This window comes from Panicum virgatum, chromosome 1K (assembly GCF_016808335.1).
Source record: "Panicum virgatum strain AP13 chromosome 1K, P.virgatum_v5, whole genome shotgun sequence".
NCBI classification, from domain to species: domain Eukaryota; kingdom Viridiplantae; phylum Streptophyta; class Magnoliopsida; order Poales; family Poaceae; genus Panicum; species Panicum virgatum.
This window is the reverse complement of record NC_053136.1, coordinates 7,893,811-7,910,099: the sequence shown is the minus strand read 5'-3', so window position 1 is coordinate 7,910,099 and position 16,289 is coordinate 7,893,811. Positions and strand designations below refer to the sequence as shown.

General features: G+C 39.9%; 1 protein-coding gene and 1 long non-coding RNA gene across 8 annotated transcripts; both read left to right on the top strand.

Moving 5' to 3' along the window:
• Positions 1-315: 315 nt before the first annotated feature.
• Positions 316-6,783, top strand: LOC120648679. 5 transcript variants are annotated; one of them, XR_005665052.1, is made up of 5 exons: positions 316-498; positions 618-673; positions 805-988; positions 4,834-5,072; positions 6,567-6,783. It is a non-coding gene; the product is annotated as an uncharacterized LOC120648679 (long non-coding RNA). The 5 variants fall into 5 exon arrangements; XR_005665045.1 differs by having other exon boundaries at positions 318-498; positions 4,867-6,778; XR_005665038.1 differs by having other exon boundaries at positions 318-498; positions 4,834-6,778.
• Positions 6,784-8,192: 1,409 nt separating this feature from the next.
• On the top strand, positions 8,193-16,221 carry LOC120648659 (brefeldin A-inhibited guanine nucleotide-exchange protein 1-like). Of its 3 annotated transcripts, XR_005665025.1 has the most exons (12): positions 8,193-9,323; positions 10,122-10,439; positions 10,633-10,987; positions 11,086-11,508; positions 11,583-11,875; positions 11,958-12,231; positions 12,554-13,053; positions 13,148-13,469; positions 13,619-13,967; positions 14,070-14,728; positions 14,946-15,734; positions 15,828-16,221. XR_005665025.1 is itself a non-coding variant. In XM_039925375.1 (11 exons), the coding sequence occupies exons 1-11, from the start codon at positions 8,326-8,328 to the stop codon at positions 15,555-15,557; spliced, it is 5,103 nt and encodes a 1,700-aa protein (XP_039781309.1). In that variant the 3' UTR covers positions 15,558-15,739. The 3 variants fall into 3 exon arrangements, 1 of the variants encoding a protein (XP_039781309.1); XM_039925375.1 differs by lacking the exon at positions 15,828-16,221 and having other exon boundaries at positions 8,326-9,323; positions 14,946-15,739; XR_005665033.1 differs by lacking the exon at positions 8,193-9,323 and having other exon boundaries at positions 10,266-10,439; positions 10,623-10,987; positions 15,828-16,219.
• Positions 16,222-16,289: the final 68 nt, after the last annotated feature.

The following is a 16,289-nucleotide window of genomic DNA, read 5'->3' as shown; positions in this document are numbered from 1 at the left end:
ACCTGAGTCATTTCAGCCAGGCCAGTAGCAGCTGTTGTTTGGTTCATCGCGTCCATGTATCTCTATCTCACGAACCGTGCAAGGATTCAGGCTCACTTGCACCAAGGGAGCCAGGCCCGGTAGATACGGCCGATTTCTGCGTTTCTGCAGAGCCTGGCTACGAGGGGAATCTTGCACGCGCGGAGCTAGGTTCGACAGACACGCAAACCAAACAAACATCTGCTCTTGCACGCGTAGAGCTTGGTTGAGTGCTGATGTAGGCAACCAAACAGGCCCAATATGGCGTGCCCATCCATCAGCCAGCATCATTTATTTTTTATTCAAAACATCTGCCTGTCCATTCATTTCCTCTGCCTCCCCCTCTCGTGGGTCATTTCCTCTCCCCCATCGTCTCCCTCTAGGTTCCCCCCTCTCTAGTTATCCTCCGCCCAGGGACATTTGTTTGAATCCAGCACCATCCGCGCACACATCTGAGGATTGAAGCGCAGATCTACACAGGTAGGTGTTGACCCCCCCTCGGCCCCTTTTTCGCGCCCTGGTTTGATGGATTTTACTCCCCCCTCGCGCGTGCAGTGATTTTAATTTCTGATTTGTTTCGTGGTTGTTTTTTGGTGGAGGTTATCATCAAGGTCATTTGGAATCGAGAGACTGCAGGAAGTGCAGATCCGTGAAGGTGAGTTGATGCCCCTCCCCACAAATCCATGCCCCCACTCACCCATAGTTGATTTGTGCGTTTGATTTCCTGGGGTTTCTGCGAGTGGACGTGATCCTAATCGTTTTTGTTTGTTTTTGTTTTTGGTGGAGGTCATCGGCGAGCACATCTGCGTGATCGAAGCGCAAATCATCCGGGGAGGTTCGGCGGAACCTCAGATCCGAATCAGGTGGGCAATCCTCCAGGCTCCCAGCACCCCCCTACCTGGATGCCCTACTCCAACCCAACCAAATTCATGCATGCGCTCTGTGATTTTTTAGCTGCGCATGATCTCAGGTCTGCATGCTCTCTGAATTTTCTGTGGTTCATGCACGCACAGTGTCTATAGGCTAACTGTGTGCATCTGCTCTGAGATTTTTTTAGCCGCGCATGTCTAGTCACTAGTGTTTTTTTCTATCCGAGTAATTATATCTGAACATGTTTAGTTATTAGCCTTTTACCCATTCAGGTAATTAAATATGAACATGTCTAGTTATTTAGCTAATTAAATTTGATCTGAACATGTCTAGTTATTTAGCTAATTAAATCTAAACATGTCTCGTTATTAGCTTCTTTGTATTTTTTCAGATAATAAAATCTAAACATGTCTAGTTTTTTTTTTCTGAACATGTGGTATGTGTAATAGAACCGCCTAAATTAAACCGGCTTAAATGCACTAACTATTATCTTAATGGTTAATCAAGTTATCCCGTACTTAAAACGGTGTAATCCGGTCGTCTATCGGGTTAAGGATCGAAAAACACTGGAAGTCTCGCACGAAGACGAGCACAGATGATTACAAGCAGACAAAAGTTTTCAAAGTTAATTTACAAACCGGAGTTTTGCAACAAGTTTACGTAAAATATCAGAGTTCAAATGCAGCGGGAATTAAATAGAAGCTTAGTTTAGAAAACCAACGACAACTACAATGACGTGAGGACGTCACATCGAGCCCACCGATGTGAATCCTGGTTAGCTCCAACCAGCAGCAGCTACACTTGAAACATGGTAACAACAAACCTGAGTATACTTATATTTTCCAAAAGTATCATAAACATATCTCATCACATTGCCATTCTCATTCCACTTATTTACTACGATGTGACAGAGAGAAAAAGGCTCTCATAACCGCGAGTCACGGCGAATCGATCCGATTTAACCTTGCAAGGTGGACCTAACTCACACGACACATGCAAACCACGCCGGGCCACACGCATCAACTGTTCTCGTCATTACCACGACACCTGAACCACGCCTGCCAAAACCCGGGTGAAGGGCCCCTCTCGGTGAACTCCCAGAGAACCCGTAGGCGACATACACTCCAACACCCGCCATCATTCCATTCCCAGAGTAGCAGGTCGCAGTTCAAGCTATCGTTGTAAATTAGGTCTACAGCTTACCAGTTTCGACTACCTCCTACTTCCGGCATGTGGTTAATACTGTTCAATCCTTGATCAATAGTGCTAACAACGGTACGGTCCTCAATCGACACAGGCGAGGTTTATTTTTCATCCATTCCATATCCATAATCAACTTCATCTCCGCCTGGTCTCCATTTTTCCTTCCTCATTAATTCCTTCTCAAGCCACTTTACCATAAGTAACAAGGACCTATATCTCGCGAGTGATAGGAATCACTCGACTTCTACCGAATCCTGATTAAGCATGGCAGTACTAGCGACCTGCACACTAGTAGAGTAACTGAGAAACCCTAGAAATCATGCATCTATGGTTTCATTCCACTCCTAGAAAACTTAATGCACAATTACATAAATAACCATTGAATCCTCAAACTAGGGGTGATGCTCCGGGGCTTGCTTGGAAGTAACACTATGTCAGCGTTAGTTAGATGATACTCGTTTGGCGAGCATCTTCCTTTGGTCATGCACATCAAGTCCATCCGTCCATCTTCTAGATGCGTCCGCGTCCACCGTTACACCATCTTCTGGCTCGGCTCCAACCTTGCCCTTCAGATCCACGCGTCGCACATCTAGCGTACCTAAGTGAGATGCAACGATGCAAGGGCATGAACCTAAGAAAAACACCACATGGTGCATTTAAAAGGCATACAAAGTAAGCATAAGGTCACAATTGCATGGGGCTGATGATGCAATGCAATGCGACTAAAAAGAAAGACATGATTGGGCAATCATTTATCAAGTAAGCACCACATACACACTCAAAAGGCAAACTTGGTTGGTGCTACAACACGAGAGTTCATTCAATTTGTTTTAGCCTGAAGTGTTTCCTTCCAAAAACCATTAGTAAACTCATTTAGAAAAGTCAAGTTATAAATCAAGAAGAATTAACTCTAGATTTAATTTAACTTAATAAACAAACATAAGCAAGGTGAATAAACACAAACCATACTCTGGTCCTAAAACGGTTAACATGATTTACACAGGAATAAGAATTAGCTACTAAAATTAGCATGTAGGAAACACCTCTTAGCAGCACACAAAATGAAAACTATATCTAGGAACCAAACAAATGCAGCAAGGATCTGATAGCACAGATTAACTCGCATGATAAAAAAAAACTGATAAGGAGTGTAAAAACAATTTACCAACATTTATTGACAACAGAAAGCATTTATTTTTGCCTCAACAAGATATACTGAACAAAAATAGATTTACAAACATGCACATAGCTTCTGGAAATGAAATTTTTACAGTGAACTAAACATGAAAAGAGTAAGCTACTGCATAAATTTCCTAATTTTTGAACATCCAGAATTGTAGATATTAATTAAACAAGCTAAAACAAGCATTACTCATGATTAAACCAATGCATCATAGAAACATTAAACAAACAGCAGGTCAAATATTTTTTCTAAGTTCTACATGTCAAAACAAAACTAACCCAACTGGTTTTACATTTTTACCATTTTTCTATTATTTACTATGTATTTTCAAAGCTTGCAACCACTTAAAATAACATTTAAGTAGAACAAAAACTATTTAGAAACTGAAGATCAACCTGTAAGGAAAGTTGTAGATCTTAGAATAAGGAATCCTCGGGCGTACAGGGGCGAGCTCGATTCGGCTCGGGGATGGGAAGGGAGTGGAGGGGGAGGTCGGGAACGTGTGCTACGCGAGCAAAGGAGAAAGAGAGGGGCGAGGGTGCAGGTCGGCCGGCTCGGCACGTCGTCGCCGTGGCGCCTCGAGCGGCCATCCTCGGCGTGCGCGCAGGGAGACGGTGCTGCGTGGCGAGGCCGAGAAACGTCGGGGAGAAACCGGGGCGGGGAAAGCGGTTTTGGCTAGGGGCTCGGCGCGTGGCCAGCCAGCCGTCGACGCCGGCGCACGGCGCCGTCACGGCAAGAACAGAGAGGAGAGATGGTAGTGAGGGCATTTTCGTAATTAACTCAAAGTTCCAAAATTTCAGTTTGTAAACCCATCTTTTCTCCTTCATGGCCTCAAATGAAAAATTTTTGAATACAAAACTTGTTTAAAATTTCAAGATCTACAACTTTCATTTTAGACACATTTCCATTTGAATCATGGTTTGAAAGATAAAATTTGAAACTTGAGTGTATTTGAAAAAGTCCTATACACTTTGGAATTCAACTTTTTCTCCCCCTTTTGTGTGCCAACTCGAAAAATTTTGAACACGAAAGTTGTTCATCATTCGAAAACCTATAACATTGATTCTAGGCAAAAGTCCATTTAAGCAAAGGTTTGAAATTTATTTTTAAACCTGTTTGTTACAATTTGAAATATAGATTTAAACGTTTAAAAACTGTAATTTGAAGAACTCGTCATTTCATGTGCTAAAGTACTAACAAACTTTATTGAAAGCCTTTACATGATTAACATTAGTACTAATCGTCATGTTAAACATATGATTAACCCTATTTACAGGTGATTAACACCTGGGTGTTACAGTATGTATGCATGCTTACTTTTCTAAACATATTTTTTTTTTTCTAAGCGCACACCTTGTCATGCTATGCATCAAGTTAAGAGAACTAGACCACACATTGTCCCGCTATGTATCAAGGTTTAAGAGAACTAGGCACTGCATGTCACTTTAGAGTTTAAACATTTGCTCACACACAGCACCACCACTAGCACCATTACTTACTTTTTTCATTTGTTAAACACTGCCACCAACACCATTACTTCTTCATTTGTTAATGTGCAGTTTTTTCTCTTTGAAACACACACCAATTACCAGCGTGGGCGAGTGCGAGGCGGCACGTGCGGAGCGGAGCAGCGGAGCCGAGCCAATTATATGGTTATTAGGATCTGTTCTTATAATCCAAATGCCTATTTAGGCACTTTTCTTGTATGATGCAGGCACTTTTTAGATAAATTGCAAGCAAGATTTCAATATCGAGAATGCAATTTTTATTGTTACACATGGGATTACAAGTTATAATGGTATGTGCTCAAAACGTAGGTCCAGTTTTAGTGTCATTAGTAATTCCAGCTACAAGTATTAGTGCATTTTTGGCCTTTTTTGCTATCAATCATTTTGGATTTCTACTGAACAACTTGTGGACTTCATTTTAGATTAGCAACAGGCAAAATATTCATTTTAGATTAGCATTTTTTATTTTTGCATAGATTTGACAATTGCTAGCACTAATATAGTTTTTGTTTATTCATTCTGTAGTGCCTAGTGATTGATTATGCCTTTTGGGGAATTATTTGAGCATCTTGCCTGTACCATTGTGCTATGCAATTTTTGGAACATGCATTTTTAAAGTTCTAGATGCTAGGGAAGTGTTTATGCATATATCAATGGGTATTTATATAACTGACTGGACATTCATTTGTTCAATTCTTTTTTGGACCATGATTAAGGGCAAAAAATCAATTCTAGATCAGTTTGGACAATCATTATACTGTTTTCGTCATGAAATACTTAAAACATTCTACTTAGAAACAACTTAGCATGTAAGCTCTTTTTTTATAGCCGTATATTGACATCCCAGTTGTTTCTTTGCTGTACTAGAGAGAAGGGGAGGTATTTTTTTTTCTCTAGATAAACTACTATGGTAGAACTATTAGTGTTGTTTACATCTTTTTCATTTGGATATGTTCTGTCTGCAGAAATGCTGATTACATCATGTACTGGAGCATACATAATCAGTTAATGGTTATCTCATTCTTTTTCATATTATCATAAGCATTTCAGTACTTTGCAATAGGCATTTTCATCAAATGGTAGAAGCATTTTTAGTACTTTCCTATAGAGAATTATATCAATTACTAGAAGCATTTTCATTACATTCCAGTATGCTAATACATCAATTACGAGAACCATTTCAGTACTTTCCAGTAGGCTAATACATCAAATAATTGAAGCATTTTCAGAACTAGGCAATAATATTGGTAGGAATTAGACAATAATATTATTCTTGATAGGCAATAATATGGGTTACAATAAGTATTTTTTTCTATAGAAGGTGGCATGCGGATTTTTGCATGCTAGCTGCAGAAACTGATGAATCATCATTTGGCAACTGTTGTTGCATAAAGTATTGTAGTATGGATAGTTGATGCACATGTAGGAGCAGCTGCATCAGCAAAAATTGTTGTGATTGCGCCACAGCTGCAACATCATCCTTAAATGTTAAATAAGATAACTTAGTTACATTCGGTAAATAATTTTTTATTTTTTCTTTGTTCTTCTATTGAATCATGTTGGTACTATAGTAGTCAGCAATATGATATGTGTTAGGCAATACAATGGTTATTTGTGACAATAATGTGCTTCTGGTTTAGGGAATAAGACGCTTATGAAGCTAGCACAATTTATTTGATCATACATGTGCTTTTTATGCTACCTCTAGAACTTTTTTAACATGCATTTTAGCACCTACATTGTGTTATCAAATTATATTAATTTACTACATAATATATTTGTAGGTCATGTGCAGTGAAGCAAAAGTCAAGTATAAGCACGGTGTATCTAGTGGTTACATGAGGAAACAATATTATTGTGAATCTGTTTATTTGCTTGAATATTTACTCTAATTTGCTTCGAATCAATCTGTTTTATTTGCTTGTATATTTATTCTAAATTGCTTCGGAGTTGATTATGATATGTTTTCAACTTTTAACATAAGTGTTTTTTGAAACTGTATGAGAAGTGCTTTTTTGATCTGTATGAGAAAAATATCATCAAAATATATTAAAGTGAGATCTTGTTTTGATGTTTTTGTTGAGGGTAACTCAATGGTGCAATTAGATTTTAATTTTGCTTCTCGGTCGTAAAATTACAGGTTTTTCTAAACCTGAGATTGTTTTTCATGCGTTGATGTCAGTTTTTTTGTCCTTATCTTGAGGAAAGTGAAGCGGATAATAATTTTGTGCCAAAAAAGATAAATCTGATACCCTAATTGCTAAAAAAGGAAAGGCCGTACGCCGGCCGTACGTTAGCAAGGTCTATATCTTTATACTGCCTATTAAAATAAGTGTATGGTTATTTAGCATATATCCAGGACATGACATTTTTATGAATTAAGCCGAGCAGATAACATTTTCAAAACATCCCTATCCTAATTATCTAATCCGCACACATGCATTACACCGGAATTTAACCAAATTATAGAATCTAACATGATGGTCTAACAACAAATATTTCTATCGATCTTGAAGTCTAGAATTTAATAATTATGTATATAAGCAAATTGTCGCCACAACACTTGCTACGAGTAAGAAGTTACCCAAAAAAAACTCATGAGTTATTCTAGAGAAGAAAAATAAGTCATGCCAATCAGACTCTATAGATAGTATAGATAGCAAGTCTAAAGCTAGTCCAATTCGTGCCTAAGGAATCGCATGATCCCCTTATTTCAAAATACGTTCCAATTCGTACCTAAGGAATCGCATGATCTCCTTATTTCAAAATGTGCTAGTGTATAACCTAGAGTAAATAGTAAATGGCTTCACCTATGAGATGTGGAAAATATTTGGATCGTGATTATGTCCAGTTACAGTTTGTATGCCGCAACAGGTTTTGTGACAAACGTATGGATCGAGGACATGAATTCGAGCTTTAGGTAAGGATGACCGACCATGATCCACCTTATTTATATTCTAGCTACTTTAGGATATTTCTTTTACATAAGGAGGACATGGATACTTCAAGAGCTAAGTTTATGTTTATTTTTGTTTCGTAGTCCGTTACATAGGGTCATATTTGAGACACTCTTGAAGCTCGTAAAGAAATTGACAATCGTATTCCACTTAGAAAACCATATTGGAGAAAATGAAATTGAACAAAATAAAACTGTTTATTGTCTTGAAAAACATGTAATGAATTAATGATTGATAGTGGAAGACAACCTACACAAGTGCATCAAAAATGCCGAGAGGGATGATCTCCCACTACGACAAGCATGAACGTAGTTTGGTTCATGCCTGATAAAGATAAACTCAAAGTCAAACACCATACCAAACATGAGATTTTCAATTCCACCTCTTTTCGAGTGCCCCCACGGCCACGAGAGGTCAAAATCCCAGTCCTACCCCTCCCTCCTCCGCCCTTCAATTCCTCCCCCCACGCACCCGTCACACCTCCCTCCTCCATTCCCATTTCTTCCACCTCCCTCAGATCTCCGCGCCTCCCCCAATGACATGATCACCGCCACGACGGCGACCACCATCGCGTAGCCCGCTCACCATGGCGACCCCCACGGCGCCATTAGGCGGCGCGTCCCCGTCGGGCCGCGTCCTGGGCCCCGCGCTGGACCGGATCATCAAAAACGCCGCGTGGCGGAAGCACTCGGCGCTCGTGGCAGCGGCGAAGGCCGCGCTCGACCTCCTCTCCTCATCGCCGGCCTACCCGTCGCCGGACCCTACCTCGCCGAAATCCTCGCCGCTGCTCGGCCTGGCCCCCGCCGCCGCCGACGCGGCCCTCCACGCGCTGCTGCTCGCGCTCGAGTCCGCCTCGCCCAAGGTCGCCGACCCCGCGCTCGATTGCGTCGCCAAGCTCCTCTACCACCGCCTCCTCTTCGGCGACCTCGGTTGCGCCGGCGGCGGCGACGATGCCTCTTCCCCCTCCTCCCGCCTCCTCAACGCCGTCCTCGCGTGTGGCGCGCTCTCCGATGACGCAATGGAGCTCGCCACCCTCCGCGTCGTTGTTGCCGCCGCACGGTGCCCCACCGTCGCCATCCGCGGGGAGGGCCTCGGCCAGGTCCTCAAGACCTGCTACAACATATACCTCAGCAGCAGCAGCGGCGCCAATCAGCTCTGCGCGAAGCTTGCGCTTGCGCAGGTGCTGGTCATTGTGTTTGCGCGCGTGGAGGTGGACACCATGGACATGCGCGTGCGGACGGTGTCGATCACAGATATGATGGACATGTCTGACCGCAGCCTGAACGACTCCAGCATCGTGCAGGTGGCTCAGGGGTTTATAAATGAGGCTATGGAGGGTAGTGATGTCCCAGAGCCAGGGTCACCTGTGGAGCCAATTGAGGTGGACGGGAAGGAGGATGATGGGATGAGCAAGATCAGGGAGGATGGGCTAGCACTCTTCAAGAACCTGTGCAAGCTGTCAATGAAGTTCTCGACGCCAGATAACCCTGAGGATCAGATGTTGCTGCGGGGCAAGGTGTTGTCTCTTGAGTTGCTGAAAATGGTTGTTGACAATGCCGGCCCTTTCTGGAGAACAAACGAAAAGTATGATCCTGTACCTGCATGTTTCAGTTTTATGCATTCCAATTATTCAACCTGTCCCATTGCCCATATAAGAATATTGATGCAGTGAAGTATAAAATGACTGTTGGGAGGATTGCACAATGTACAATGTTAAAATCTATGGAGCATTCTTGTTCGCTAAACGCTTACACCATATTAGCTCAGAAAATTATGAATGCACCTTTTATTGCTACCATGGCACAATATTTCTCTAATCTGTCTGCTGAACTATGTTAACATGTTCTATAAATAGTTCTGGAGTTTTACAGATCATGAGGCATGAGGGCTACTAGATGTTTGCATTTCACTGGCTATAAATGTAAAATCCTACAAGTTTTGCAATTTCAAAATGTTTAATTCCATATCAAAAGTTAAAGGTATAGAAGCAAAAGGAATTAAGAAAAAACAGTACCAATAGTTCTTAAATAGATGCTATTACCAGTACTTTGTAAATGGCTAGGATCTAGGTGGATGGCTAGTTGGCGGTTGATTTTTTTTTTTGAGATGCCATTCTGCATATGACTTAAATTTGTACTAGTCCTAAAAATGAAATGCTTAATATGTTTTTTGAAAAAGAAGGAAAAGAATCTACATTTTTTCTTTGCAAACTAGAAATGGTAATTCTGAAATATGCTATTGTTCAGCAAATATCTTACAAGCGTGCACATACAACTATTAGCATCATGAAGTTTTCTTTAGGTTATTTATAAAGGAGTGTAGAAATTACTGTTATCTTGACAGAAAATAAAACTCTGGATTGATAATTCTTTTTTGAACCAGGTACCTTGGAGCAATCAAGCAATATCTTTGTTTGTCCTTGTTGAAGAACAGTGCTTTGTCCTCAATGAGTATTTTTCAGCTGTTGTGCTCCATATTTGTGGGCTTGTTATCAAGGTTTAGATCTGGGCTGAAAGAGGAAATTGGAATATTTTTTCCAATGCTTGTCCTAAGGGTTCTTGAGAATGTCCATCAACCTAGCTTTCTGCAAAAAATGACAGTTCTAAACTTGTTGGAGAAGATCTGTAAAGAATCCCAGGTTCTTATCGATATCTTTGTGAACTACGATTGCGATGTAGATGCACCAAATATTTTTGAAAGGTATGTAACTTGGTACTTGATGGATATCACCTTGTTCTTAAATAAGCAAAGCAATAGTGGCTGGTTTCTTGTTCTTTATGGCAGTTCACTGTAAGGATTGATGCATTGACCTGAGGACAGCTTTTTAAAAACTACATTTTGTTATCTTTTCATCATATATTAAGGCACCTCTAATTCCAGTAGATGTTTACAGGGCTGTCAATGGACTTCTAAAAACTGCTTTAGGTGTTCCTCCAGGATCTACAACAACATTAACTACAGCACAAGACCAAACGTTTCGGATTGAGTCAGTCAAGTGCCTTGCAACCATAATCAAATCAATGGGTTCATGGATGGACCAACAGCTGAGAATTGGTGCATTTTCACCAAAAATTTCTGAAGCTTCTTTAAGTTCAGTGAGTTCAATGAGTTCAATAGACATTCCTAACATCCTTATTGGAGAAGATGGGAGTGGAATTGATTATGAACTGCAATCTGACTCTGGTAGCCCAGACGTATCTGGTGCTCCCTCCCTTGAGCAACGTCGTGCTTTTAAAATAGAACTTCAGGTATGTGTTATTTCCATGCTTGGTTTAGAACATGAGATTCTCAGTATTAAGTGGGAATCTACTTTTTGGACTAATGAAGTATAAATTTCCTTCTCCAGAAAGGAATTTCCTTGTTTAACAGAAAACCTTCCAAGGGTATTGATTTTCTCATTAAAAGCAAGAAGATAGGGCATTCGCCAGAAGATGTTGCTTCTTTCTTGAGAAATACTGCTGGTTTAAATGCGACAATGATTGGAGACTATTTGGGCGAAAGAGATGAATTCCCTATCAAAGTTATGCATGCATATGTTGATGCACTGAACTTCGAAGGTATGGACTTTGGTGAAGCCATTAGGTATTATTTGCGAGGCTTCAGGCTGCCTGGGGAAGCACAGAAAATTGATAGGATCATGGAAAAGTTTGCTGAACGATACTGCAAATGCAATCCAGACTCCTTTACCAGTGCAGATACCGCATATGTTCTTGCATATTCTGTAATCATGCTCAACACTGATGCTCACAATACTATGGTCAAGGATAAGGTAAGACAGATGATAGTAAGCATCTTCCTTTCAACTTTCAAGGTTAGTTCATTTATGAGATTTTCCCTGTGCAGATGTCCAAGACTGATTTCATTCGCAATAACCGAGGCATAGATGATGGAAAGGACTTGCCGGAAGCTTATCTGGGTACACTATATGACCAAATTGTCAAAAACGAGATCAAAATGAGTGCTGATTCATCAGTCCCACAAAACAAGCAAACTAGTACTGTGATGAAGCTATTAGGTTTGGACAATATTATGAGCTTTGTTAACTGGAAACAGGCTGAGGATAGGGCAGTTGGAGCAAATGACTTGCTCATCAAGAACATACAAGAGAAATTTAAATTAAAGAGTGGAAAGTCAGAGTAAGACAAACACAAACTATCAGTAGGCAATAGTTTTTACCTGCTGATGCTTGCAGTTAATTGAAGCTTGTGCTTTTTGTAGGTCTGTGTTTTCAGTTATTACTGACACGACAATTTTAAGATACATGATGGAGGTTTGTTGGGCCCCAATGATGGCCGCATTCAGTGTGACACTTGACCAGAGCGATGATAAGGCAGCCACGTCGCAATGTTTGCAGGGATTCAGATCCGCTGTGCATGTTACCTCTGTTATGTGCATGCAGACGCAGAGAGATGCCTTTGTGACATCTGTAGCCAAATTTACATATCTCCATTGTGCCGCTGACATGAAACAAAAGAATGTGGATGCTGTGAAGGTGGGAATCTCAGTCAATCCATAGTATTTAGTATTGACTGGATTGTATTGCTTTATCCTACTCCCTCCGTCCTAAATTATTAGTTGTTTTGGCTTTTCTAGATGCATAATTTTTGCTATGCATCTAGATATATATCACCATCTAGATATATATCATGTCTAGGTGCATAGTAAAATCGATGTATCTAGAAAAGCCAAAGTGACTAATAATTTGGAACGTAGGGAGTATTATTTATCACTAACATGTGAAATAACATTTGCATGTTAGATATATCTATCAATTTTGAAGTTAGTCATGAGTGTTTTACTTTGTTTCCTGACAGGCTATAATATCCATTGCAATCGAAGATGGTGATTATTTGCAGGAAGCTTGGGAGCATATATTGACATGCCTTTCTCGGTTTGAGCATTTACATCTTCTTGGAGAGGGAGCACCTACTGATGCTTCATTTCTCACAGTACCACTGGTTGATTCAGAAGAAAAAACACAAAAGTCTGCCTCTATGTTGTCAAAGAGAACTAATGCACTTCAGAATCCAGCTGTAATGGCTGCTGTTAGAGGGGGTTCTTATGATAGCACAACAGCAAAAAACAAAGCATCGCCATTGGTTACTCCTGAACAGATTAATAATTTCATATCAAACATAAACCTGCTAGACCAGATTGGCATTTTTGAGTTAAATCACATATTTGCTCATAGCCCAAGACTAAATAGTGATGCTATTGTTTCTTTTGTGAAAGCTCTTTGCAAAGTTTCAATGACAGAGTTGCAATCTCCTACAGATCCTCGTATCTTCTGCCTAACGAAGATTGTTGAGATTGCGTAAGAACATTTGTATTTAAGAGTCTATGAACCTTCACCTACTTCAAGCTACACATTTATTCCAAATGTTCTGATTCAAAGTTTCATTGTGCAGGCATTACAATATGAACCGCATACGTTTGGTTTGGTCCCGTATTTGGAAAGTTCTGTCAGACTTTTTTGTTTCTGTTGGGCTCTCGGAGAATCTTTCAGTCGCAGTATTTGTTATGGACTCTTTGAGGCAGCTTGCCATGAAGTTTCTGGAAAGAGAAGAACTGGCAAATTATAACTTCCAGAATGAATTCCTGCAACCTTTTGCGGTGGTTATGCAGAAGAGCAGTGCTTCAGAAGTACGCGAACTTGTAGTTCGATGTGTCTCCCAAATGGTTCTGAGTCGTGTCAACAATATAAAATCTGGATGGAAAAGTGTTTTTACGGTATGTATGATATTCTATGTTTAGTTTTATTATATTATGGTATCTTTGCATAAGTCCATGGGATCTACAATTAGCTGTTCTTGGGAAGTAAGCCAGAGTAACTTTTAAAATATCATCATTCATATTAACATCATTTTTTCTACTTACAGGTTTTTACTGCAGCAGCTGCTGATGATCGAAAAAGTATTGTTCTGTTGGCATTTGAAACTATGGAAAAGATTGTTAGGGATTATTTCCCTTACATAACTGAAACTGAAACCACAACATTTACTGATTGTGTTAAATGCCTCATTACATTCACAAGTAGTAAATTTAGCAGTGATGCCAGTCTCAATGCTATTGCATTTCTTCGGTTCTGTGCTGTCAAACTCGCGGAGGAAGGATTTATTTGCCATGACAAGGATGCTGACCAGCAACCAAATAATTTAGATTCTTCAGATGGGAACATCACAGTGCATAAGGATGATCATGTTTACTTCTGGGTTCCTTTGCTTGCTGGTATACTATTTTTTTAATTCTCAAAATTACATCATTCTTGTTGGAAAAATTGAGGAATGTATCACATTTGTAGCATATTTTGATTGATTTTTGTTTTTTCAGGTCTTGCTAGATTGACAACTGACTCAAGACCAACTATCAGAAAAGGTGCTGTGGAAGTGCTCTTCGACATTTTGAAAGATCATGGGCACCTCTTTTCTCAGTCCTTCTGGGCTAATATCTTCGAATCAGTTATTTATCCCCTATTTAGTAGTGAAAGCTTTGCACCAAATGGTCAGATTTCAAGTGTAAATAGTACCGAGGATGATTCTTGGAATTTCGAAACTAAAATGGTGGCTCTAAGATGTTTAGCAGATTTGTATATTACCTTTTTTGAAGTGATGCGGCTAGAACTTTCTAGAGTTACTTCTGTTATTACAAATTTCATCAGAAGCCCATATAAACAGTCAGCTAGCACAAGCATATCAGTTTTCCAGTGTTTAACAGAAGGACTTGCAAGCAAGCTCTCCAATGATGAGTGGGAGAAGATTTTGCTGTGTTTCAAAGAATCAGCAGCACATACATTTGTTGTATTCGACAAAATAGTTAGGATGATGAAAGACATTGAAATTCCAGATAGAAATGAATCTTACTCTGAAGCTGAACAATATTCAGATCATGACGTATACAATGATGATGAAGAGGAAGCTAATATGGAAACGGCATCCTATGCTATTGTCAGAATGAAGAATCATATGGCTTTGCAACTCTTAATTGTTCAGGTAATATATAAATCATGCGGTTTTTTGTTATTTAAACTAGGTTTTAGAAATCCCCTTAATTTGATACCATGATTTCCTTTTCCTTTTTTTTAAAGAATAGACACCATGGCATCCAATTAAAATAAGAATTAAATCTAAAGAAAGAGAAGCCTACATGCATTTGAAATTTGCCAATGTCAACTTATAACACTCAAATCTTTTCCTGGCTTCCATGCAGGGCATCGTTAAATTGTATGAGGTGCACAAGAGCTTTCTGTGTGCTGAGCATATAGGCATAATGTTGCAGATGCTATCTGCCATTTCATCTCATGCAAGTGAAGTGAACACTGAATCTAACTTGCACATAAAACTACATAAAGCATGTTTCCTTTTGGAGGTCTCTGAGCCAGCAGTCATTCATTTTGAGAGCGAGTCCTACCAGAGCTATCTGAAGCTTCTGCAAGCTATTCTTCATGACAATCCATCTTTGTCAGAAAATATGAATGTGAATGTGGAGTCACAAATTATGCTTGTCTGTGACAAAATATTGCGAATGTATCTCACCTGTGCAGGGCATGAACTATCTAATGATGCTTCTGGTAGAGATCCAGCTTTACACAGGTTGCCTCTGGGTACTTCTAAAAAGGAGGAACTGGAGGCTAGAACTTCGTTGGTCCTTCATGTAATGCGGTTATTGGGCGGTTTAGAGAAGAATTGCTTTAGGAGGAACTTGCCCATGTTTTTCCCCTTATTAGCTAATCTTATCCGCTGCCAGCATAGCTCTGGAGAAGTTCAAGTTGCACTGTATGAAATATTCCAATCATCAATAGGCCCCATAATATCAGCATAGTATATATTATTTCCTCACAAGTTGTACAATTTTGTCAGTTCATTTTCATAAGGTAGCTCATTTGATAGTGGTTACATCAGAATATGGTATTAGAAAAGGGTACAGATTTACAGTATTGTAAATGACTTATTGTTGTGGCCAATCAGTCACCTGTCCTTCAGGATTCTGGCGTTGAAGGTGAATTCTCTTTCTTATTCTCTGCCAACTTTAATATGTTACACTTTCAATAAAAAGTGGAGGATTAATTTATTCGTGCCATATGTTTTGCAGCTACATGCAATGTTGACCCAGATGCCTGAAGAAGGATTTTGAGGCGCATTTGCCATTCTTTTCTAACATTCATTTTATTCCGATGGCTAGTCATCGACATGTCAAAGCATCTGAACATTGGAACAAGGCTCCCTAATTTCTGTCCTGCACCAACAGCTCTGAAATTTTGCAAGAGGTGGTTTGCTTGCCACAGAGAGATTTTGAGCTTACAGTTTTGGTGTATTTTTTTTTCTCTCTCTTTTTTTTTATAATTTCTCTGTATAGTGTCCTCTCCTGAACCGAGACTACAATGGGGCGTATGTCACATGTTGCCTTTCCCCCTAATCTGCCGAATCTCTTGGAATTACCATAACTGTATCTACACAGTAGTTAATATATACTTTCATTTTCAATAGCATCTCTGTTTTGCTAGCAACTAGCAACAATATTTTTCTCTCACACTAAATTAGCACTAGCCATCAG